The sequence below is a fragment of the Anguilla anguilla genome, chromosome 5, assembly GCF_013347855.1.
Source record: "Anguilla anguilla isolate fAngAng1 chromosome 5, fAngAng1.pri, whole genome shotgun sequence".
In the NCBI taxonomy this organism is placed as follows: Eukaryota; Metazoa; Chordata; class Actinopteri; order Anguilliformes; family Anguillidae; genus Anguilla; species Anguilla anguilla.
This window is the reverse complement of record NC_049205.1, coordinates 16,291,464-16,318,645: the sequence shown is the minus strand read 5'-3', so window position 1 is coordinate 16,318,645 and position 27,182 is coordinate 16,291,464. Positions and strand designations below refer to the sequence as shown.

Sequence of the window (27,182 nt, the reverse complement as noted above, 5' to 3'; positions counted from 1 at the left end):
CACTCACATGTACCACATCTGTACACAACCACCATCACTCACATATACCACATCTGTACACAACCACCATCACTCACATGTACCACATCTGTACACAACCACCATCACTCACATATATCACATCTGTACACAACCACCATCACTCACATATACCACATCTGTACACAACCACCATCACTCACATGTACCGCATCTGTACACAACCACCATCACTCACATGTACCACATCTGTACACAACCACCATCACTCACATATACCACATCTGTATACAACCCCCATCACTCACATATTCCACATCCTCATTTAACACAACCACCATCACAATGTTTACCACACCAGCATTTCATAATAGCCATCACTCATACATGCCACATCAGCATTAAATAATCACTACCACCAACATTTACCTCACCAGTATTTCAACACCAGCACCACCATATCTCTGACATACAGACAGTCAGTGTCGTCAACAGGAAATCGAAAGGTACAGAAGAGGTGAAGTAGAGGTGATGCAAAGTCAGCTCACCTGCATCAGACAGCCTGATGGGGCAGGGCTTTCCACATTCTGCACTGGCCTCCAACACAACGTCCCCCTGCTGGAGAGAAAACATAATGCAGTTTCAGTTCTCTATGTCTATCTGTATTAGGGACAGCACAGTACAATTTCACCTCTATACAGCTGTCAGTATTAAAGACAACACATGCCAATGTCAGCTCTATATGTCTGAAATAGAGACAACAGCACAAATTCAGCTCAGTACATGTGCCTTATAGAGTGAAATGGTGAGCCAGGACAGAGGGAAAAGGAGGTGAAGAGAATGAACAGATGGGAGCGAGGGAGGAGGCGGTATACCTTTGAGCCGGACTGAACGCGGAGAGGGATCTCCAGGGATAGGCCGATGCTGGTGACCAGGACCACGGTGGTCACGACGTTCACGGGCAGCTTCTTGTGGTTGAGCCGCAGCGAGAGCAGCCTCCAGCAGCCCCAGGGCACTGTCACTGGCCTGCTGAAGTTGGTCACCTGAAAGAGCCCCGCCTCTCTTCAGCACGCATCACCACATCGCCATTATGACATCACGCCAATGTAAATTCGAGGACAGATGAAAACATTAATCATTAGCAAGTTGCTAAATTCTCAGCAATTTTATGGACCGAATAATGCAATGTAATCATTGAGAGGTCAAATACATTAAAAATGACCAACCTGGTTTAAATGAATATGACACAAGTGTGTGTGTGTGTGTGTTGGGGGGGAGGGGGAGCGCAATAGATCTGTACCGTTAATACACCCTCCATATCCTGAGGGACAGTGGCCTCATTCACAGAGAAGCTGAAGTCAAAGCTGTTAGTTAGCCAGAGGTCCACCAGGTGGCGCCCATTCTGCCTGGGCATAACATGGAACAGCATGGAAGGGTCATACCCAAAGCTTCTGAAGAGAGAGGGGGGGGGGGGAAACAATATTACAATTTAAAAAGTATTACTCAGCATTCATTCTCATTATTAACTGAGCAGCGAAATAATAAACAAAAACATAAAATGAATGTATAAATAAAACCTACATGCACAAAGCATTTGACTTCGACATGTTTCCTGTGCCATAACAAACAAAATTATTTGCACCCTAAAAGAAAATTGCTGTATATCACCTACACTGCATGCAAACTCTCTGTGCTGAAATACCTCCTGGGCTTGTATTAATAAAGCAGGAGCGCTAATCTAGGATCAGGGTTCTCTGCCTATAGCCTAATCTGACTCTCAGATGCTTTATGAATACAGGCTATGATGTGAGAATATATACCAGATGAGAAAAACAGAGTGTCTAATGTCTAATCCTACACTGAGACACCATGTGACCCACAGTCCTTCATCAGTACGACCGGGCGTGGGAGAAACACGCGCGCGGCCACAGAGCTTTATCCGTGTGCGCCTCTCACCTGCGCGCGCGGTCTAGCGCGGGATGCAGTTTTAAGGAGGAGTTTCTCAGGGCGCTCAGACTGACGTGAGTGGAGCACCTCGTTTCGGGGACCGGCACGGACCCTGCGGAACAGGAAGCGTTCAGATAGCGATGTGAACGACGCTGGCATAGCCCAATACACGTCCCACGCATCACAGACCGAATATCCCAGTGAAAACACACAGTGCTAGTGGTGCGTGCCACACTCACCTCTACAGACTAATGTAGCCACTTGCGTGAAATTCGTCTCTGAAGCTTTCAGTAGAATTTGTTTGAATTGTAGAGAGCCTTCCACATTTGACAAAAGCTGCATGTCCTTTAAAGGAAAAAAAAACGAATTTCAGCATTGACAAGGTTTAAGGGCATGAATAATTAAACTACAGGACACTACCTATGAGGCTAAATAACACAAAACTGACAATACTCACCTTCACAAATAATTTTTCAGCTCCTGAATTCAACATATATATCTTAATCCTTGGCTCCCCTGCAGAAATACCAAAATAGAAATAAATAAGCTTCTTCCGTTGAGAACGTGCGAAAATAAGTGACCAGTAAATAACATAATCTTGCACACACAATTCATGCACAATTCAGTGTAGACTGCACGTCCGTACTACGTCTACAGATGGCGCTCAAACAACAGGTGAGGATTAGGCTGCACTGGAAGGCGAATTTTAGAACACTGACAACTATGCATGGACATGCATAAGAGTAACTCTTTGCGCAATAGGTTGTTCTGTGTGTAACTGAAACCTATGGTGTGTGCTGGTATGTAAGCTGCTAACCTGAACTGTGCCATGTTTTGATGAGGGTCTACAAGCGCTGAAACACACAGGGGCCTGGGACAAATCCTCCCACAAAAATAAAATAAAGGAACATATCTAGAGCCTGTGTAAGTCCGTTTTGAGCGGAGCGTTAGTTTTTCTTCCATTATGGTTTGTGTCTTAGCTGCAGTTTCAAGCCGAGTACCCATCAATCCTCACTGTTTTGCAGTGTGGTTTCATTGCACCTACTCTTACCTTGCCCACGCTATTAACACCTATGCAACACAGCTCTGCTAAAGGACACCACATCCTCAAAGCGGGTTGAGCTACAACATGATAATGACAAAGGAAGCGGTGTCCATTCTCTCTCTTTTTTTAGACCTATTTCCCTTCACTTTCATACATTTTACTTTTTAAAACAATAACTGAGGAACAGGTCAGTTTAAATCCCAACCCCCACATTAATGCCCAAAACCGGCCACCTGCCACCGATTTCACAGCATTTCACCTTTAAAATTGCGTCGAGTGATGGCGAAACATTGACAATTGAAACACTGGGTGCACTTCCTGTTAGCAGCCGAATATAACGCTGGTGCGGAAATCTCCGAACTCCCAGCTTCCTTTCTGACGCAGACGAGCGCGCTCGCATCGGGAGTTCCTCATTCACATCCCGCTCTGTCTCATTCAATCCGGTGTCGTGTTTCAGTTTGACAACACGATGCAGAACGAAACTTCAGATCAGACTTACTCAACTGCTTGATTCTGCTGGCCACCATTTCCTTTTCAAATGGCGCACACACACCGAGCATTCTCTGCATATTACTTACTGTACACGCGTGTAAACAAAGCAGAACTCTTTGTAAAGACTACACAGTTATTACTTCTTATTATGTTTCTAGTGGGAGGTATAACTGCAGATGTACACCTTAACCGTCTGACATTTTCTATGCACCTGAAAAACTGTTCCTCCTTCCAAACGATAAAAGAGTACGTCTTTGGGGGGGTGACAGTACGTGGCCGTGCTGCACTTACGTAAGCCGTTCCCTCCCGATGACATCACGAACAGGACCATGATGTTCTCGATGACGTAAGGCTTGAGCCTCTCCAGGTCTCTGCGCCTCTCGCCTCTCTCTGACAGGCTGATCCGCGCGGTGAGCTTCTCCGCCGCAAAGCAGGACCCCTGGGAAATGACAGGAAGCCATTACAGGCACGCGGAGGGGAACTCGCCACCTCAACGGCGAGGGGGGGGGGGGGCTGTCAGCAAAGTATTACAGCAAAAGGGGTGGGGGGGTGGTGACATGAGGGGGACAGCTTGGCTTTCTCGCTGGGTCTGATCAGCTGACTGACGTCTCTCTCTGGTGCCCTGCGATGGACTGGCGAACTGTCCAGGGCGAGTTCCTGCCTCTCGCCCAGTGCATGCTGGGATAGGCTCAAGCACCTCCCACGACCCTGACCAGGAATAAGTGGGCACAGAAAATGGATGGACCTCTCTCTGGCAGGTAAAGCCAGGTAGGCGCCGCTCTCAGGAGACCCAGCCTTCAGCCGTAACGCGAGCCGCTAATGCTGGGGTCGCGGCGCTACCGCTAACGCTACATCGCGGGAGGAAGATCCGAGCCCTGCTGAAACACGAGTCGGCTAAACCCAGCGCCCCAGAGGGGCGGGCGAAAGGCCGTCAGCCCCACCGGGCGCAGGGCGCTGGCGCGGCGGCACTCGCGGCCCGAGGGGACGCGCCGTGGTGTTGGGTGTCACCCACAGATTTCGCACAGCGACGGTGGGGAGTGACAGCACAAGTAGCCTGCGCTCTGCAGGCTGGCACCCTAACCCACATTACTGCACTGACGACACCGCCTGTATCAAGTGTCAGGTCTGGTTCTCGTATAGGCCTAAGTCACCACCCAGGTGGTTCAGTCACACTGAATAAGCTGCCCCTGCTAAATGAACACAAGTAATTTAATATCCTCACAAATGGCAGGTTCACCAACCGAGAAGCGGGGGATTACACTTGGCCGAACAGCAAACATGCAGCCTATGTACAGTCTGCCTGACAAAGGGCTAATGTGACACCCAATCAGTTTCTTAGTTGTTAAAGCAGCTGGTTGATAAATTCAGCGCTGACAAAGCGGGAACACTCGTGTATGTCAAACTCCGCCTTCGTTACAGACTGCAGTCGCCCCCTGTTCTCCAGGGCCCTTACCTGATGGTGAGAGCGTCTGTAGGTATTCTCAGGGACCCCGCACTCCAGCAGCAGCTCCAGGAGAGTGATATTCGAGGCATCCTCCTGCGGAAACAGAATGTCTATGGTCACTGTATGCCAAAACCATAGAGCACACAGGGAGTCAAATACAAGAACTGAACACACAAGAACGCGGTGTTTGTGTTTAGGTGTGTGTGTGTGTGCGTGTCTGTCTACGTGTGGCGTGGGTGTATGCGTTAGGTGGTTTTCCTTTGTGCCTCAAGAAAGTGTAAAGTCTAAAGTGCAAAGGTCATGATGGAAAGCACCAATTGTTCTGCTATAAACCACGGTGACATGTTCATGTTTGCCCCCGAATTATCACATTTGGTAGCAAATCCTTGAGCGTGGTATTACTGCGTGCGCATGTGAACGCATGCTAACGTTTCTTTAAAGGTGGGTGTGAACAGTGGAACCTTGTGGGTGGGCATTGTGCTGTTGCTATGCAACCCAAATCTTTGAAAGTCAAATCTGAGATTTCAGACTTCTGCCATCAGACTTGCTAAAGTTGAAATACATGTAACTATAAAGTTTGGTCCCACTTGCCACCCAGATGTGAGGCATTGAGTCTCCAGAGAGAAATCACTTCTGATTGGAGGAAGCTTAAGATTCAAGGGACTTCCCCCGCAAAGCCAGTGAAGTCTGCTAACACAGTGAAGCCCATTTGAAAAACCCTGTACTCAACTGAGTTTTTTTAAACCTAACTTTCACCAAACAATACTGTTATATAAAATCAACACTCAATATGCAGAAGGTGGTATTTTTTTATTACTATTCATTTATCATTATTATTTAGGATTTTCGCAGAGCTGTTTCACATTATTAACAGTCAAGCTGTCATACAGAGATGACACTTCACATTATAAATATTGCAGTATATCAGCAGAGGTGTTGGGTAATATTGACACAGCAGGATTTACACAGAGGTGTAACTGAACGCTGAGTGAGTATAGAGCATCGCACAGCAGTGAACATCAATCTTCTAAACCACCCCGTGACAGGGGCTCAATTTGATTGGGCAAAATTCAAAGCAGCCCATACCTTGGCCAGCTGCGTGGACTGTGCCCAACACAAACTGCAAATGCAGTCTCTTAATAGATCTCTTCACACCTGCTTCCAGCTAGCAAAGGGTTGTCATGCACCAATCCTTGAGGGCTGTAGTGTCTGCTTGATGTCAATTTATTTTGGAATTTAATCAATTCAGGTTTCTGATTGGCTACACACCTTTTTCCAAGGACTTAACTGGCTTTGGACTGAAAGAAAAGTACAAAAACCTGCTTATATTCTGGCCCTGCAGACCAAGGTTTGATACCACTGGTCTAGCAGTAAAATGTGAGCCATTTTGTTCGAGTCAGCAAGCAAATCTAATTCAATGATCCATTCCTCCCTTGAACAACAAATCAAATTACGCAAAATGCTGCAAGAATGTAAAAATAATCTCTTTTTTGCAATAGGAACTTGTGAAAGGCATTCACGGAACACAAAGTATCTGGTCATGAAACTAAGCAACCCGCCACCGACTTCCTCTAGAAGACCTCACATCAACATCGACAAGCCCCAGTTCACATACTCGCCACAATTTCACAGTCCAGTCCCCTGTTTCTCAGATGAACTGAGAGGATGAGAGAAAAGAAAGTGGGGGGGAGGGGGACTGGCACTGAAAGTGAAAAGTGAAAGGAGAAGAGTGACAGACAAGAGAAGGTTGTGAAAGAGGGGGTGAAGAGAGAGGACAAGAGACATTCTTACTTTACTTATTTTTATAATTGTTTATTATGCTTTGATGAAATTTATTTTTCTTCAGTTTTTTCTGTTTATATAATTTTACCCCCATTGTTTTGCCAATATGACTTTTTTATAGTCATGCCAGCAAAGGACATTTAATTCTGAATTAGAAAGAGACAGTTTTTCAGCCCCTAATTTGCTTTAGCAGAGTAAGGACAGTACCTGAGTTTGTGTCAGTTTAATACTATGGATATGTGGAAACAGCAAAACACCAGCCTTCATCTGAGATGAGGTCAGAGCACCTGGGTGAACCCCCACTCCAAATACCTGTAAAACAAAACAAAAGAAAACTCACATAACACAAATTCAGACAACTGAAATCATAGGGGGAAGTAAAAAAAAAAAAAAAAAAAAAAAGAGAAATCGGTCTCACATTTTGCTGAATAAAATAATCCACGTTCAAGGACTGGGTATGAACTAAGAAAGCTTCCTCACTCAATGGTGAAAAAACAAGATTGCAGAGCAGTTGTTTTTAATACAGCCCTTAGTTTTCTCACTTCCCCATTTCATGGTACATGGTAACCACAAGTAAACACTCAATGCCACACAAAATCCATTAATTCACTGACGGCCAAAGAAGATTAGGCGACAGCATGCATTTAACTGAGCAGGATATTTCTGTGACCCTTTGGTACTGGATTAAGCTAGATGTAGCTGCTAGTTTTAATGATAGAAGAGCGAGGTTTCATGTTTCCAAAATAGATTTGAGCAACAATGAGCTGTCAATCACTGGCTTGTTTGTGCAAATCAAAAGATCTTTTCTTCCCCCACAGCGGCACACGATGATTGGCTCAAATCAGTGATTCGCCGGGATCCTAAAGTAGCCCCACCCATTTTTAGTTCCATGTAAACTGACTCTCCCATCTCCGACCAGCTCAACGCTGCTGAAAGCCTCTGTGGTGATCATGTGACCAACCTGGTAAGGCAGGAGTCCATGCGAAGATGTGTTTATAAATAATGAGGTTTCTACATTTCCCTCTTCCGTAGGAAGGAAGATGAGCTTAAACGATGTTTTCCCCCGTGGCGGTATCACCTAAGGAAGAGACAGAAACGTGACTGGATGACCTCTTAACCTTCCACCTGCCACCCAGAAACAGAATGGTGTGAGACAACCCCCCCCCTAGACATGAACTTATGATTCATGATCCAGTTTAATCAAGATGCACAGATGAAATTGATTGCCTGAGTGCCTGGGAGAGTATCTAGCCACTGCAAGACAACTGAATCTACTGCTGGTCAACTGCACGTGCAAACTCTTTTTGCCAATGTACAGTATTGTAGTCTTGATTGTATATTTTTGCAGTAAATGGTTGGGGGGAGAAGGAAAGAGAGACAGCGAGGGAGGCGGGGAGGGAGGGAGAGAGTGAGAGAGAGATCACATGATTCCTAATTTGTCTTTTTAGAATAAGCTCTAGCCACACAAGGTCTCGTATGCAAAAGAGGTTCTAACTCTTGCGCGACAAGCCTGCCAAAAGAACGCTTACTCACCCTTTTGTGGAAAGGAGGGGTGTGTATATGTATGCTGGGCGCAAACACCGACAGCAGGGTCACTCCCACTTCCTGGCTGGGGTTATGAATGTATACAGTTTCAGCACGGGGCAGGCCCAACAGCCTACAGAAATAAACACAGAGATGAAAAAAAAGTACTCTTCATTCTCCTAACATCAAGGCAGAACATTCTCAGGCTTATTAAAATGTATTTTTAAACGCACAGTGAAACCCTTTTGAGACCTTTTCAGAATGACCACCAGGGACTTGAAATCCACGTATACACAAAGTGAGGGACAAAGTGGTCAATTATGAGAAACAATAGTGCACTTGCAGTCAAACGTTATACATTCACGTAGGGAAACGCATGCTAATGTTACCACAGCGTACTACAAATGACCAAAGTATGCACTTTTTTATATCGTGGTATACTTTTAGCATGGGTTCACTGAATATTTTAGATAGCTAATGGACATCAAAACAGCCCACACATCCACAGCGAACATGAAAGACGCGTCTGAGCGTCATGTGGAGAGCTTCAGTGATAGGAGAATAAAAGAGGGGCAGGCTTTGGACAGGAATAAAAATGACCTTTAGCGTCCGCGCGGACCTCTGCATAGCATTTCGAACGCAGTACTCTTCCCACAACAAAAGAAAAACGTAGCAAGTGACCCGTGGCACAGCGATTTGTGACGACCTCTGGGTCAGTAACAGAGCCCTTCAGTATCTTTCCCCGCTCTTAACCCAAACGTCGACATGACCTAAACAAAAAGACGTTGATAAGCGTCTTGCAGGAAAGCGGTCATGTGCTAAAACTATGCCGTGGTAAACAGCGCGAGCGCGAGGAACATTTGGCTACTAGCGCCGCTGCGCAAACATGACATTATGTAAATATGGGTTTGTCCCTTTTGTTTTTTGTTTTTTTTAATTCAACCGCAGCGTCGCCTGGGTGTTTAAAATCTATTCTTTACAGGGAGGAGGGGTGCGGGCAGGTCCGCAAACAGCGCGACACATGCCAGGGCTCAGAGGCGAGACGCTGTTATTGTCCGCTTCGACGCAAAAAGAACGGGCGTCAAGGCCTTGCTGTTTATCCTCGACAATTCAGCGCAAAGATGTTGCCAGCGAGGGAAAAGGATGTCGCTGCTGCAAATTTCCCCTTCATGCAAAGCGACAGACCAAACAAAAAAGAGAATCGACTAACTTACACTCCAACCAACAGCGCTCCCATCCGGAACTGAGGCTTCTATACGGTTGTGCTCTCACTGTAAATGTGAAACACTAACGCCTATGCATGTAACTATGAACACAGTTTGGTCTTTTTAGGGAAGTGGGCGTGGCAAGAGAGAGCTTTCACTTGCGGGGCTGAAGCTGTCAATCACTGAGATGGATTCCACGGTTTCCCTTTTCACCGTCCTCTGACAAATGAAAGCTAAACATCTCAATGCCATATTTGGTGCTGCCTGTGACCTGATGTTTGTTCAAAGTCCCACCTGCTTTATAAAGCACATAGCCTCAAGTGTCAGCCCTTTTCAAAGGGTCAATACCCTGGATGTGAAAATCCCTTCAACAGATCAGCGCAGCAACACAGACGTTTGGTGAAAGGAACCAAATTTAGCATTAAAGACAGGACCACATTTACCAAACATTAGACTACGGTCTGCTGCATGAGGAATCATACTACATGATAAAAAATGACTTCTCCATCACTCCATAACATAGAAAAACCAGAAATACGCACATTTTCATTTTTTGTTTTTTGTTCCGTCGTTTCAAAAGAATATGGGAATTACTGATTTTAGATACATGTAACAGTAACATTAATGTCCATTTTTGTTTTGTTTTTGAATATTACATAGCAGATTTGTATTTTCATTTCATTTCAGATGCATGAATTGAGGTTGCCTTTAACAGCTGATGAGTAAGGTTCAGTATATCTGGCTGTGTGCAGTGGAACCGTGACCGCGTGCAGTAACTCACTGTGTCCCAAAGTCCAGGACTGCAGGCTTGAAGTGCAGAGCTCTTCCTATATCCCCCACATAGAATGAGGAGCTGAGAGAGAGAGAAAGAGAGAGGGATAGAGAGAGAGAGAAAAAGGCATTATTAAATATTCAGCCCAAAAATTGATTTACATTGTTATTATTGCACATCACAACTACATATTCCTGTCTGAGTTTGAACCTATGGTCCGATGTCCTATGTCGGAGAACACAAACCCGTTATACGGCGAAGCTTTCAGCAGAATTCCACAAAACAATTCCACATTCCATCCAGCTGATAACCTCAAGTCCAAACACGAAGACAAAACCTGTTGTTTTCACGCGAAAAAGCCACCACCTCCCAGGCCAGAGAGAGAGAGACACAAGTTTTGACAAAAACAGCTTCACTGACATGTTATTTTTTTAACGGGGTCCCAAATTTGTGCTGAAACACCTTCACAGACAGTGAACTGAGAGAAAATCGGTAATTACAGCTTAGGCCGACCTGACTTCACCCCTAAACATGGTAGCGTACTAGCGCGCTAGCCTTGTGCAGTATACAGTCCAACCTGTTTTCTCCGTTTCCACAGTTCTGCCGTCTCAGCCTAAATGTACAGTACAAGCCAACTGCCCCAGTCTAGCACAACACCGTTCTACTCAAGGAAACCACAGTTGCCCCACATAACTTTTAATCGTGATCCGGTTCGTCGAGTGGGTATCGAGATGAGGCTAATGAGCCTCTTCTGCATTTCTGAAACACCATGTGGGCCTTTGATGTCTTCTTTCAGAAGAACAAGAAAGCAATATCAACAGACACTTCAGAAAGGAGGACAGTCCCACTCCACTTCCTGTTTATGTCGTCTTGCGTACTGTATTTAACTGTTATGCAGGAGTGAATTGTCTGAAACAAAAAGCTTTGACCGCACGGTGCAGTGTCCCCACCTCATTATCAGATAGAGGTCACTTTGTCACAACAGGAAAGGGCAGAAGTCAAGACGATACGATCACAATGTGTTACAATATCGTTGCGAATTGAGTAACTGTAATAAGACTGCAGATATTCAAGAAATAATAAAATTAGAATGTGAGCAATAGAGCCATGTGAATAGGTAGAAGTAGAAGACTTATACAGCTAAGCCAAGCGAAGAGGCCACATTACTCATACTTTCCAGTAGCTCACCTGGTTCTTTTTTTATTTAGCCAATTCTCAATTCTCAATAACAGTGGAATATTTGAGGGATTTTCAGGAAAACTATATTTTCAATGTTTCTCATGGATTTGCTGAGGAACTTGTTGCCCTGTGGATCCTTACTCAGATTGATACCAGCAGGTAGGCACCCCCGGGGCGATGCCATTTTGTGAATTAAATATTAAATTACAGATTATGTAAGAGAAATGACAGATTTCAGGTATTCATGCAAGAATTAGGGCATTCAACTCCAAATGATAACCAGTTATATCACTCTGTCATCTCAGTGTAACCACACGCAACTGTGAAAATCAGCAGCACAAAGCCACAACCTGGAACAGAGACAACTGCAGAGTGTATTGCACCAAGTCATCAGTTACAACCAGCTGCTAACATTTAAACTTAAAATAATAAAACAAGTAAAATACAAGAACATAAAATCAATAGGCTAATCAATCACAGGCAGTGTTAGTCAGCCTAGCTGCGTCAGGATTGATTAAAATGATTAAAATAAAAGAAAAAATCAGTACTAAAGCAAGACGTTTCAACATATTTAATGCACATTGGACATATAAAACAGGAAGCTTTCGCATTAACAGCTGTAAAACAGACACACTGAAGATGCAGTTTCAGGTCTCTGAATGGACTCAATCAACCATGGAGCTCTGGACGGAACCTCCGGCACATGACACCAACCGCCAGTGACCGCAACCATTACACCGCCGCGGCCCGGACAGGTGGAAACGGCGAGGCGCAGCTGCAGGAGACCAGGCGACCGCGCCACACGCAGCACACATCTGGATGAACATGGCCGCGCTGACATCAGTGCCCAGTGGGGGCCAAGGACTGGAACAATTCATGCCGAAAAATGCCTACTTTGCAGCTAGCAAACAAACTCACACACAAACACTGCATCCGACACTCTTTCTAAGTTGAATTTGTTTTCGGTTTTCGAGGTTCAAAATTGTGGATGATGTTGGCCTGACTTCCTATCCATTGTGAGGTAGTCAACTCCGTGTTGACAACTCCCAGACTGGGCTTATTTACAAACAGAAACAAAGCTAGCAATCTAGACCGCAGTCTCCACAATGTAAGCAGTGGAAATGTCAAATCAGGACTGAGCTAGCTAGCCACCACAAACAATTTTCTCTTGGTGTAACATTTCATTTAAGCCTGCTGTGCCAGACCCACATGTGCTAAATGACTAGATACAGGATGGCAGCGAAGGCTCTAATCCACATGTAATATCAACTAACTTTTCTTTCTCACGCAGACTATTGTGTTTAAACACCGTGATATAATCCATTTCCCCACTTTACAGGCTTTTTTTGGCTAATCATCTCGTGTGCCATCATTGTCCTGTAATGTTGATAACAATCGAGGTAGTCCAAAAAAAGATTTTCCACTAAAAGAAAATCTGACACATGCACAGGTCGAACGGGAAAAGTACGGAGCCAAAAATTTGTCTCATGACCTCACCAATTAGCAGCATGTAGCATTTACACAGTACTACACAAGTAAATTTTCTAGATATTATGAAAGCTGTAAAAATAAAAGAATAAATAACTAACAAAACAATGACGTTCAAGCATCTCAAGGTTATCAGCGGACCAAACTGCTGCCTATGTCAACTGCCTGAGGGCTTAGCGTAGGACCGCCCAACCCTGTTCCTGGAGATCTACCGCCCTGCAGGTTTTCATTCCAACCCTAAAAAAAACACACCTCACTCAACAGCCAGAGATCTCGTTCAGCTGCTAATGAGTAAAATCAGGAGTGCCAAATTAGGGTTGGAGTGAAAACCGACAGGGAGGTAGATCTTCAGGGACAGGGTTGGGCGGCCCTGGCTTAGTGGATGACCACAACCTGCTGAAGAACGCTCTAAACAGGTCCGGTTCCTCCCCTCTGCTTCGGGGAGTGGGCATGAACTGGCAACTCGCTCCCTGGCAGCCGCACTTGCTTTAACGAAGGGACAAGCGGCTCTGGAACCATCCGGCGCAGGGCAGTTAATAGCCGACTATTAACAGCTCCTCATTTCAAACTGCCCAACACCAACTGTCAAGTCGCTAAAGTTAGCGTTCCAAGATCCTCAAGCCATAAAAATATACATGAATAAATAAGCAGGAGAAACGCACCCGGTGCACGCTTGTGACGACGCGCGTAAAAAGGTAGCCTAACGGGCGTCAGGATCGGGTCCCCCGCACTGACCGAGTTCAAGCGCAGGTCACGTCCCGCCGCCAAAAAAGCGGCTGGATTTCTGCTTAGGAGGCGCATTAATGCAGTCCCCCTTTAGGATGGTCGTGACCCATCATCTGGGTTTCATTTTCGTCTACTCACATTGAATCTGCCATAAAAAAATGTCCGATACATCCAGGATCCATAAAGTCGACCCTTGACTCATCAAAGTAGAACAATCGCATTGCTAAATCATAAAATGGACATAAAAAAAGATTAAATGAACTGCTGAGTGGATGATTATGACTCAATAAAGCAGTTCAATAAAAAAGATAAGTATCAAATGAATTCCCTTATGAATGGAGGAGGGACTGGGGAACTTGGGAATTGTCTTTCACTTGAACAAATCCTTAGAGTGTCCGTGTGGGTGTGACCACCTGTACCCGTCTCTGCACTAACATGTTTCACAATGCAAAACTCTACACAAGACCTGAGGGAAATAACTGACAGACTTGAACCATGACAGCCTCTCATGTGAGGCTAATAAATTACTGTGCTCTAGTAAGAGAGAGAGACTGTCAGGGGGCGGAGCCTAGGAGGAACCCAAATGCATGGCTAAATTACACCCTACTGAGATAAACAGGCACAGTATTGTGTTTTTTTTTTTTCTTTCATTTTGAACAATCCTTTCTTGGCCTCAGTCTATAACACAGAACTGAGAGGAATTGTTTCCAGAACCTTAAAACACTGGCTACCTGTACAATTAGGCTACACCCTGCATGAAGCCAGTAGCTAACCAGTCGTTAAGGGTTAAAATAACAAATGGGTCCCTCCAACATAGGACTTCCACTGATAAATTTAGATTCACATTAGTGTGGCCAATTTGGCCCGTGATCAACAACGCAGCACATGAGGAAAGTGCCTTCTGCCGAAATTTCTCTTTGACAGAGAGTAGGTAAACGCTCACTCCCACGCACAACACACACTATGCATTAGAGGAGCACGCGCTCGCAGCGGCTGTTTCCTGTGTGATGTAAAACAGGAAGCCGGCTGCAGCCCGTACGCTTGCTCGAGTTGGCCCCAGTTTTAGCCAGGAGCTTGAATCCACGCCACACTCTCATCCAAAGGGCTTTTATCATATTTGGCCTTTTACTCTGGACAGGAGCTGGAGGAGTGTAACGGAAGGTCTCAGAGCGGCCAGTGCGGCAGATAACACGCTTCGATTAAGATAACCTCTGAGCTATTCCAACGTTTCTGCTACGTGTCCACAGACGATGGCCATGCAGCAGCTGCTGAAACATGTTTCTTGCAGCCAGCCCATATGCAGAACGTCACAACATTCCTATTTTTCACCAATAAATAAAGGTGATTCATATTTTTATGCTATTAATAAAAGCTTCAGCCATTCTTACTATAATGGGATGAGTTAATAAACCGAGCCATTGGTCAACAATTAATATTTTGCCAATTCTTTTTGATTTAATAAAAATTGCGGTTAGCAGGATGTAGCCTAGCATGTTGAACACCGACAAACCATTCCTTTTTTACCAATAACCAAATTTTTATTGGTTGCAGAGCAGCTCAGCTGGCAATCCATGTGACCAGAGTATTGCAGGTATCGAATGGACATTCTGAAAACAGATAAGTTGATATACAGAAAAAAACAGACCAAAATTATCTTCTCAAACATACAGTCTCAGTTCCCGAAAGCTGTATTTAAAAAATGCAGTGTTTGTATATTTACATAAGCCAGAGCAGGCTATTCTATAGCCGGACAGATTGTTTGTACATTTCAGTCTTGGGGAAAGCGAGCTGGTGTGGACCCTGGTAGCGGTGGAGCTGCTATTTGCGGTGCAGTGCGTAAGTAGCCTGGCTGGCCGAAGCGCAGTGTGGGTGCAGAACAGCAGGAGGTGCGAAAATTAGCACTGATGCGGCAGCACTGTGCAGGGCAGCACAAACATCCGAGTGCACAGAAACCAGCACTGCACACAGGCTATCAGAAAACTAGCACTGCACATTAACCACACTGCACACAGGCTATCACTAAACCAGTACTGCACACAGGCTATCAGAAAACTAGCACTGCACATTAACCACACTGCACACAGGCTATCACTAAACCAGCACTGCACACAGGCTATCACTAAACCAGCACTGCACACAGGCTATCAGAAACCAGCACTGCACACAGGCTATCAGAAAACTAGCGCTGCACATTAACCACACTGCACACAGGCTATCACTAAACCAGCACTGCACACAGGCTATCACTAAACCAGCACTGCACACAGGCTATCACTAAACCAGCACTGCACAAAGGCTATCAGAAACCAGCACTGGACACAGACCATTATACAACCAGTACTGCACAGAAACCAGCACTGGAGTGGACACAGACCATTATAAAAACAGTACTGCACAGAAAGCAGCACTGCACATTAACCAACACTGAACACAAGCTATAAGAAAACCAGCACTGCACACAGACCATCACAGCAAAGAAACCTTCACTGTATAGAGCCACTGCACCAAAGCCAACAGAGGACCCTTCACTGTATAGTCCAGCAATGACTGTAGCACTGCATAGATCCCCACACTGACAGCACCCGAGGATCCAGCATTGCAGGGAAAGCAAAGGACTCTTTCTAATAGGGGGAAGGGGTTTCTAATGGGAGACCGTTTACTGAAGGAAACAAGCACTCGCCGGGAGATTCTTAATCAATTAGGAAATAAAATGTAATTGGAAAAACATTAATTAACTAATAATACATTTACTGATACATTTATTTTATTTTTTATATATTTATAATGAAAACTACATGGTGCAAGCAATATACAATAATATATTTTTAAAATGGTAACATCAAGTGTGTGTGTCCGTGCGTTTTCATTCATACGTTATTTAATTTAGCGCATTTATTTCCCATAATGCCTCATATTTTCTCGTCCACCTCCATCCCCTTGAGTGCAGTGCACACGAGAGACACAAAACTATAGGCTGAAGGCTAAATGTTCTGCAGGCTTAGGCCATGGTTTCTAAGACCTAGCCAAGCTTCATCTATTTTTATATCGTTGCTTCCTGGAACAGCTCAATGAACTGTCCATCAAACAACATCTGCAGCCAATCAGTCTAATAAAGCCTAATATTTTTTGGAAATGAGACAGATAAAAGGCCCCTCCCCTAGTTTCTCCTCCTCGCAGAAACTCATTAAACTACCATGGCAGTAGTACGGCAGACTAGAGATGGCAGCACCAGCACTTTGTAATCCAATTGTCCACAGTATACTGTACGAATTAACAGAAATCAGGAACTTACCACAGAAACCAGCAAAAAGTGCTCCCACATATGGTTATATAAACACACATTTGAGAACTGCTATTGAGACACTGAGCGAATACACGTATATCCTGTGGCTCGGCCACGCTGAGCCGTCGCCTTCTGAATAAACGCACAGCGCCACTCCTAATTTGCATTCCTTCGCAATCCGTCAGCGGCAAAACATTCTCAAGAATGTATGCAAACACTGCGAAAAACAAGCGCGTATATGTGTAGGCTAAGTGTATATTTTCATTTGTTTTAACCAGATGGTTTTTCCTTGCCATTGCCGGTAGAGTGAGAGTTAGTTTGAGGGCTGGCCTTTGGCCCTGGCTGTGGAAAGCGCATCTGAATCGGCACTCTGTCACTGTGCCACTTCCCAGCAGCTGGCCACTCAAAAGTGTAACTACACAACTCGCTTCCCCACCGGCTGCTATGTGTACTTTACTCATCGAAGCGCTACCACGCGGGCGTTCCTAAAGTAATAAAAATGTTGTTACACTGGTATGAGGACACTGGCAAATATGGCAGCCTTCAGTAGAAGCCAGGGCGTTTCAGCCCCGCTTATAATTTTGGGGAATAAGGGCGCAAGGGTGGGAAGCAAAGCAGAAAATGGCCGCCGGCAGTGCGGTATTAGCCTTAGCATTTCAGCCAAAAGTGGTGCGGGAGTGCCCCGTATGGGGAGCCGCCGTTCCCTCGTTTTCCCAGGGCCTGCAAATGTCACCACATCAATGAAAGACACATCAAAGCAGGCGACGGAAAAACCAAACCGCCAACTGGCACTTGAGAAACACCTGTTGAGTGGGTATATGGTTGCCATGCACCACAGATGAATGTATTTGATGAATAACCAACCCCCACATGCACATGCCCTACAGTGCAGTGAAAAAGTATTTGCCCCCTTTCTGATTTCCCCTATTATTGCATATTTGCCAATATTAGACAGTAATTCACATGGGCGATATGGGTGTTTGATCATTTTATTTCAGTAAATAAAAGAAATAATAATTTTAAAAATATGGTTTGTGTTTGTTCAGTTTCCCTTTGTCTAATATTAGTCTACACTTTCTCTAAAGATCTGAAAGGATTTAGCGTGACACATTCAATAATAGAGGAAATGAGGAATAGGGAGAATACTATTTCACAGCACTATACGTGCTTTATGTGCCATAGTCAAGCAGTCCTAAAAATCCTACAGCTACAATAACTGAAGAGAAATGAGAAGTTGGCATGAACAGAATGCAGGGGACCTCCCCACAGCCCAGAGCTTCTTCATTTAAATAATCCAAACACTGAAGAGCACAGGAAATGCCTCCATACTACAGAGATACTGAACAGATAGCACTGGGGTCTAGAAGGAGGCACTGAGAGACATTCTGACTCTGAAAAGAGGCACAAGGCATTTAATAGCAAACAAAACAAACAAAGAAAAGGCTTTAAAAATCCAAAACACTGCTCATCTTAAGATGATTTTAAAATTTTTATTTTCCTGAGGCATGTGCAAGCCGTAAAATTTTATTCTGAGTAACCACAAACGGCTGTCGTTAACAGAGCCAGATAAGGCATGCAGTAAAAACACAGCTGTCAACAGCACATGGCATCTTATTTACAAATTTTTTTAAATTATATATGTGATGCTCATCATTCTGCCACCATAACATTATTTTTTATGTTCATTTTTAATATATTTATTTGGACTTTGTAGAAAATATAACGACGTACATTTTACAGTCCAGGGTTATTAAAAATAGCTTCATATTGCAATACATAAGAGTAGCATTCACCTGTCTAACTGTTCACATAATGTGAAATACTGCAATACCTTTTCTGAACTTGTTAATATATTTAATTTGAATATACTGCTGTATATTCCATTTCCATAACGGTTTCCCTAACACCCCATCACAGCTGACTCCACATGCTAACTCAAGTGAGCGTTAAGTTCACACACCGGTTACCATAGAACAAACTCTGAGGGCTTAACTCTGTGTTCTGTTAGGGGCAAGATCACTGTTATCACTGGAGATATTGTCTATGGTTTCGTAATAAAAATGCTTTCCAGCCATTCATAGAACCCCTCTGGTTAGTTCATATACTGTCATATGATATTATGCTCTGGGTCAATATGGGCCAAGATGTGGCCAAAGAGAGAGGGGGCAAAGGTCAAAGGTTATTGAGAACACTGCCTATGCGCACAAACGTCAGGGCAAAAAACCTTTGTTGGAACAAGCAAGAAAGGATTTTTTATAATATAAACCCTCTATTGTGCAGCAAAGTCTAAGAAGATATTTTTGAAAACAATGTTTTGACACTCTCCCATTATGCCATGATTGCAGTGTTGAAAAACACTTTCAAAGTGTAACTTTTGAGTGTTACTTTGCACATGGTGGAACAATACAGGCTTCAATTCATGTGTATCAAATTTACCAGTATTGATGCAAGTCAACATTTTGACTTGGGCCACACTCAACTTCCTTCATTTACTTCGGTTTTGCAACACACAGGCACCAAATAATTCACTGAAAAAATGCTTCTTTCTTAGAAATAGTCCAATAAGGACTTGCACCTCGCTGCAAAAATGTTTGTGACTATTGTGTAGGATTATAAACTGTCAATCAAGGAGGTCTGATTGATTCTAGACCAGTTACACAAGTCTAGTTATGACAGGAAGTCAGAGAAGCAGAGACAGTATTTTCCACTGGTCATATTAAACCATACTCTTGCGCTGCACATCTAAAGCAAACTCCATATTTAAACCAAACTTTAGCTTGTAAATACAGATACTTAAAGCAAACTTTAACTTTTCAATGCAGAAATTATGGAATTCTGACAGAAAATTTGAACTCAAATCTCTGTGTTACATCATCCAAACTCAATTATCTACGCTGTGGTTTGTTCTGGTAATTTTCCACTGGCTCTTGAACTAGTTTCTCAGTGTGTTTTTAAGCGTCGTTATGCATTCTGAACTGGCGTCCGATTTGACAGCCACGTGCTTGCGATTCACACACCACCTGCAGAGCCTGTGAAAGGCACGTGAGATGACATCAAAATGTACGCTTTAGCTAGAGAGTAGCAGTTTAGCCAAAGGCACTGACAACTCAGGACACCGGTCGTTTGTCATGGTCACGTGCGGTAGCAACGACAGGGAAAGCTCGGTTTGCCGCTAAATTCGCGGGCCAGAAAGGGCCGTTTTATGAGGGCAGGGATACCGATGGATAGACAGCCAGGACGCAAGGACCCTACACAAGGAGGTGTTTTTTAACGTTGCGGTAGCCAGCGACTGGTGAGCGGATCTTGCACTTTGGGGTTTTCACACCAGACCCAGGGCAGAGCTTTTCGGCAGGCCGGCTGCTTGCTGGTGCAGGGTAATGATCCGCACACAGCCGGCTTGTTCTCTTAATTGCCAGCGCTCTGCAGAAGTGGGGTCCAGCGTTTGCTTTAGGGAAGAGTAGACTCACTGCGGGAGCAGCTGATATATTTTAATAATGTGCAAATATCACCCTGTGCCAAAAATAATAATAATAATAATGTCCTCATTGCTCCACCAGTTTCCAAATGCAAAGACCTGTTTTTCATCAATTAAAAAGTAGCCTATACTTTGAACACTTCTAAGGTAGCTCACTTCTGGGTTTCATTTTAACTCCAATTACATGACTATAAGCACCACTTGTGTCTTGCCAACTTGGTACAGATGGCAAGACGCGACACTCAGAAGATCACAATCAAGAAGTGCAATTGTTCAATTGTGCAATTGCAAGTGTTTTTAATGTGGTGTCATTGTACATGCCACTTAACACCATCACATGTGTATCAACATTTTGTTTTTAACTACCAGTATTTTTATCACTTTCGTCGAGAAGGAAAAGCATACATAAAGAAAATCTATACTTGTACTGTATATATATGACAGCACTCAGAACACCACAACCACAACAAGTTTACATTGTGAATGTGATAGACATAACGACAGGTCAGTAGTGAGTGCAACGACAATGATGTCACAGCCTTGGTTCCAATGCAAGCCAGTCCTAGACATGCACTATACACGCAAGGCGGTGCATGTATTGCAAGAATCAAAGATGGTTTGTACATTAAATCCCATTTTGAGTGTGGGCTTCAAAATGGATGATATTGTGTAGCATGTTTCATTTACAATGCCACTGAGAGTCTGAGGGAGATCAGTTGATCAGTTGCAGCACAACAAAAAAAGAAACGGTGGATAACAAGAGGTCCCACCAGCAGCTCTGACAGACATTAAACAGGGACATTGTACACATCAGAGATGAGGTTTTCTGTCATTGCTTTGTTCTTGCAGCTGCTTCAACTGATAGTTTGGCTGATGAGAGAAAACTAGCTAGTTAGGCTCTTTTAAAAAAAATTTTTTATTTATTTTTGCAGATCACCTATTAAACCACAATAGGGCCCTATAAAGCCCGACATTTAATCATTTATTAATTAAATAATTATCTTTTCCTAAATTCAGTTTTATTTTTTTCTGATTATCATACAGGACATACATTTATTACTTCTGTTCTCTGTATCCAATTTATTCAGTTGTGTTTAACATTAGTTTTGAAATCAAACGCCCGAATTTCAGTGGTGATATTCTTGAGCTTTTACAAGGGTTCTGCACCAGTCACGGAAGGCAGTCTCTTTGACATGCTGCCATAGCTTAACTCAGGGGGCAGATGTTAGAATCTTCACTAGCTGGGGGCGCTTAGCGTGCACCTGTGGATTGCGTCATCACGTTTTGTGACTCAGAACATCATAAAGCCCAGTTTCCCGCAGTGTGCCCTTTCAAATTTAACAGAAATAAAGTGAACTTGTATTTTGGGATTTGCCAAATTAAGAACTGAATTCCACGATTCCGTGATGTTCTCAGCATCACAAAAACCCATAGGGCCCTTCCACACCAACTAATGCAAAACAGCCCAACCAACACAAAAAGGCCTGTGTTACATACTGGTTTAAACATTTAAGCAATTACATGCACACACACACACATACACACACACACACTCACAGAGCTGAGAAGTTCCCTTTTCCAGTCAGACTGAATATGAATTGATGCTTGCCAGTTTTAGCATTGTAAAATGTTCTGAAACTCATGTAAGATGCTTCCCGGTCAAGTGTAGAGCTGAGTCACTGCACACAACATATAGGCTACTTATATATACACACACAACATATATATATACATACAACATATACATTCTTTATGCAAGCCCCACTTGCTACATAAAACAATGAAAATCGTGCAATTAACCCAAACTTTACTGCCTCCAACCACCTCTCGAATGTAGAGGCATCTTACCTCTCCTCCTGGGGTAATCCCTCTTTTCTGCGTTCTTCCTCAGCCTACAAAAAAAACAAGGATCAAAAAAGAGCTAACTTCTGAAAACATCAAAAGTTACCTAACAAACCCTCTAGAGCACTTTCACATCCCTTGGGTCAGAATGTCCAACCAATCATAGAACTAGGCACTTGTACGTGAGACCTCATCAGACAACAGCAGTAGTCAGATAATACACATGTACAAAAGTAATATGACACTAATATGACACAACACTAATATGACATGCCTTTCATAAAACATGTATTAACAACGATAATAAATATTACAATAAGGAAATAAATGACAGTTAGTGGGTGTTAATTATGCTGCAAATGCAAGGAAATGTTCTTTGTTTCAACTGTAATGAGGTTAAGGACTTTGGTGTGAGGCCTAGATGACGGAACAGCGCTAGGGGTTTGGGTTGAGGTAACCACACAGAGGAAAAAATGTCATTATCCTCCCCTCTGCGGTTGCAGACATACATATACAGTCGCAGACAAAATATCAAGGTGTTTATTTTATAATTAATAGTTATACCGCTCACTTAAACAAAAGGGAACAAGTTACAAGAAAAACAGATTTACTTGGGAGCTTTACACTAAATTTAATTTGACAGTAAATTGAACTGCCCACCCATAACATGGTGAAACAAATGCTCCGATAAAAATATCAATGTTACAGATATCCATGTCATATCCTAGAAGAACATGCCCAAATGTAATCTTAATCTGGGGCAGCCACAAAGCACAGCTAATTCAAAGATGGTTGTTTAAGATTCTGGCCATCGCAATTAAGGTATCTAGACAATCACAAACGTTAGGCTATTATGTTCTAACAGTGAAGGCAGCAATAAAATACATAACAATGAGTTGGGACATAGCTTCCCTTAATCATCGACAGTTACGGTAATCTTAAACAGACAGTAGTTTGAGCTGAATGCATCTTGTGGAGGGCCAGGTGAGGGGAACAATTTATCCGTTTATGCCTGGCCAAACTTGAGACTGGCTTTTGTAATGCTCCCTAGCCTCAACAGTTAGCATTTATAACAGCGGGTGTAATGCACTTGAATATGTAAGCTGCTACAGTTTCTCTGCATAACGTCATATACAAGCATAAATGGCTATTTTATTGTGCTGCAGACACCTTCCCCATTGCACAAAACTACATTTGCAAAATGAAGCCACCTTGAAATTCACCTTTACAAATGAACAAGTAGGGAATTTAATTTCACAGTGCCTTCGTTTCTGCCTAAATGAGGCCTAAATGGAATCACTTTCTAAAGAGATTTTGATCATAAATTGATTTCTGTGGATGCTTAAGATGTTGATTACTTGTGAATGCTCACAAAATGCTGTAGTAACACGACAAATTTCCAAGGATGGATGATATGCTCTTTAAAAGCTGAAAATGAAAGCTTAGAGACTATTGAGGCTATGTCTTACAATTACTCACTACTGCTAATTTGCTCTTATGTAATATAATAACTGAAAGCAATTAGGCACAATGTGTCATCAAATAAGGCACTAAAATACAAAGCACTGCTCTTCAATATATGACAGTGAGTTTGCAGTGATTGTGAAATGTACAGTACGTTACACACTCAAGATCATAAACTACCTTCAGCCTGGCTCTCCCAAGTAAGGCTGAACAGACATGTTTCCATGGCAACAACACAAGACATTCTGGCTATACCATGACATCATAAATACAACACATGGCTGGCAGCAGAGTTTCAGTTTGCTTGTTCTGTGTAAAGAGAGCACGTGTAAAAGTGCCCGTGCGCAAGATGTGGAGAGGGTGTGAGATTTAAATACAGTGACTACACAAGTGCCTTTTATGGAAACGCAATCCAGGGGCCGAACTGTTTACACCGTCGTTCAATTTCACATCCTATTGGCACACGACCCATAAAAAGTTCCCTTTCCTTGGCTTTCAACACAGGCCACTGTGTTACCATTCAGCAGTTAACTACCAGCACACCTGAACTTGAAGCAATGCTGAACAATGACGTATTTCATTCCATCTGTACTGACACTAAATCAACGTGCAGTTACATGGCGTGTCAGTTTCCAAACATAATTTTTTCAAAGTGTCTCTTAACAGGCTTGCACTCTTCCAGTAAGCATTCTAAACTCAAAATTACATTTTTTCAAATAACATGAGCTAAGTGAAATTAGCAAAGCCACTTCTGATGTCAATGATGACTAGAGTACGATGACTCTTAGCTTTTCAAATAAGCTTTCCGCATTCATGGAAATGCATAGCAATCAAATATATCCATAACTAAACATAAACTAAAAGCATGTTTATTCTCTGTATGATCAGCTAAAATAAAATGTAATACAGGGCAGAGCTTGACTTGTCAAATAAGAAATGACAGATCCTCTAGTCATTAATAACATTTTGCTTTTCTTTTCTCCGCCCAGTGCTGGGTGGGTTACGTAACAAATCACTACAGCACACAGAGGCTAACACTTCTCATTCAGCACGCTTGCTCAAGCACCTGGGATATCTGTCTCTCAATGACATAAACACTAGGGAATGTAAACAGCTCAACACCATGCTCAACACCTTCAATCTTGTACACATTGCTTCTCAGGGCGGGGCAAGGGATGTACAAAGTGCGAAAAACCCAGTCTGAAAATGCTTCTTTATCTACTGCAATTTCTTTTCAGTCACTGCCAATTCATGACTGACCACAACCAAAATAAACAAATTACTGTTGTGACCTAATTTCACCTTTCTTTAAAAACAGATAACACAACCTTCCACCTTTACACTAGAAATGCCCTTCATAGTGTATATACTACAGTATATAGATACTCTTTTCAGACAATGTTGTAAATGAATGCTGCTTAGGAAGAAAGAATCCTTGACTAACTGAAAACAGTCACTTAAATGCCTTAATTGCGCAGTCACAATAGAAATCAATTAAATTAAATGTTCTAAGGCCCGTAAAACAGTTTCCATCTCGTAAAGAACATTGGTCCTCCCAAACTTCTAACATACCTGAATTAATGTCATTTTTACAGGTTTAACCATGTATAATAGACGTACCAAAAATGCAGTAGGCCAAACAGTTTTGTAAGGTGCCAGTCCAAACAAGATAAAATGGAAAGCAAAAAAAAACTGGACTACCATACATTTTCCAAAAAATTATACAACTTGTAAAACAGAATAATAGCAATAAAGAGCACGCAATGTAATCTAACAAAATGCAATGGACACCGCTGCCACGGTACAGCAAAAATAGCATATAATCTGTTTTACGTAACACAACAGATCACCAAACCAAAGCACAAAATAATACCAAATGCGGCGTTTGCAACTGTGGGTTTGAATTACTGATCCGGATTTTTTGATGCACAGAGACTCAAACTCGTTAAATCCGTGCACAATGCATTGTGCATACCCGCGCGCCACCACGGGCCACATGGCACTCTTGGAGCAGGTGGCCGGGACCGTGCTGGCTCATTCCGCCTCTGATCCCGCTCTTTCACCACTATCAATAACACAGCACTCTCAGTTCATCACTGCACTGCTGTACCTACGGACGGTTATCTTAGAACAGCAATATAAAGACACTGCCAATTTTATTTACGTATGACCAGCGAGAAAGCTACTGATTGTTTACATCAGATGTTCTAGCAGAACCCGATTGCAAGCAATGCTATCTTGCTAAATTACAAGTTACATCGCTTGAGCTATATGACCGACCAATCAATTACTTTACTTAATTTTCTTTCCAAGCTAACAACACCTGGAATGTTTTTATATTTTGAGTTTGATGCATAAAAAACGCTGTACCGGGTTTTAATGTATTTGCAGCTCTGACAGCTTTAACATTTAAAGATAAGGTACTTTACCTGAGGAGGGACTAATAGTTCAGCGTCTTCAGCCTGCCAGACCTCGACCACGCCGGACATATGTGAGAGAGCTGGGGTACAAGACAGCACAACGAGTCAACTTGGCTGAGAAAGTAAACAGTGTCAAAACGCATGCTGGTGTTCTGTACGCTTGATGACTAACATTAGCCATGCAAAGAGAAATTATGGGTTTCTTCAAAATAGCCATCTAATGTTGAGGTCAGAAAGCCAGCTCGCTAAATTATGATGTGACACAAAGACGTGTATGGAGAGGACTGGAAGTAGTTAGCTAGCTAGAAATCCAGCGGGCAGCTATGACGAGCTCGCTATTTAACTTAGCTTACACGCTAACTAGCTACCAGCCAATCCACAAATAATAAAACTTCATGGGTAGAAATATACTTAGCTAGCTAGTAAGTTAAAGGTGTGGTAATCGCATTTTGTCCTAACAAACTAGATAAGGTGGATATCTAGTTTGCTTGGAAACGGGACACTTTCAGTGATCGCCTATGCAGGACCTACCCTAGCTATACATATAGCTTGCTAGCTAACGTAGCGATGCTATCAATACAGGAAACTGCGCTATGAACAATAATGATTTGTTCTGGATGGAGGTTGGTGAAAATTGATCAGCCAATTTTCTGATTAAATATACAATCTTTAAATCCCCCTGCATATAAACAGCACAAATCCTTGTTATATCTGTATTGTGTGTTAAACCCCAGCATATAGAATACAACAGCATTCCCTTTCACCACACGACTTCTGTCTTTAAATGCTGGTGTCAAAGTCAGCAGTCACTCCGCTCTTTGAAACATTTCAACAATAGATCGGTTAGCCTGATAGCTAGCTACGTTGAAAAGCGAATGTATTAGCCAGACCTTGTAGCTGTGCCCCTCTTTGCTCGGCGTCTGTTAAAATCAGCTGCAATATTCCAACTAGAATATTTATCCACGTTTTCCTATGGCAGTTGCCGCCTTGCTGGAAGTCCCTCAGCCCCGCCATGCTCCTCTGTTCGGCTCGCAACCGTGCTTTGCTGAGCGTTGTGTGCTTTCCCTTTCTCTCGCCCTCCCCTTCACACACCCTCTACTTGCAGTCACACACCC

At 43.2% G+C, this 27,182-nt stretch overlaps 1 protein-coding gene across 2 annotated transcripts in view; it reads right to left on the bottom strand.

Annotated features, from left to right (window-relative positions):
- Positions 1-27,182, bottom strand: part of tmem131l (transmembrane 131 like) — a 39,736-nt gene extending 12,554 nt beyond the window's left edge. The window contains exons 1-15 of one of the 2 annotated variants that reach the window (XM_035418905.1): positions 26,958-27,182; positions 26,077-26,147; positions 22,190-22,233; positions 10,200-10,271; positions 8,223-8,346; positions 7,651-7,767; positions 6,897-7,001; positions 4,917-5,000; positions 3,755-3,902; positions 2,384-2,442; positions 2,166-2,271; positions 1,936-2,038; positions 1,280-1,427; positions 855-1,022; positions 528-597 (exon numbers count right to left, since the gene is read on the bottom strand). In XM_035418905.1, the coding sequence (XP_035274796.1) occupies positions 528-597; positions 855-1,022; positions 1,280-1,427; positions 1,936-2,038; positions 2,166-2,271; positions 2,384-2,442; positions 3,755-3,902; positions 4,917-5,000; positions 6,897-7,001; positions 7,651-7,767; positions 8,223-8,346; positions 10,200-10,271; positions 22,190-22,233; positions 26,077-26,147; positions 26,958-27,081 (1,543 nt within the window). In that variant the 5' untranslated portion in view covers positions 27,082-27,182. Of the gene's footprint in view, positions 1-527; positions 598-854; positions 1,023-1,279; positions 1,431-1,935; positions 2,039-2,165; positions 2,272-2,383; positions 2,443-3,754; positions 3,903-4,916; positions 5,001-6,896; positions 7,002-7,650; positions 7,768-8,222; positions 8,347-10,199; positions 10,272-22,189; positions 22,234-26,076; positions 26,148-26,957 lie in introns of both variants that reach the window. The other variant, XM_035418904.1, reaches the window with a different exon arrangement.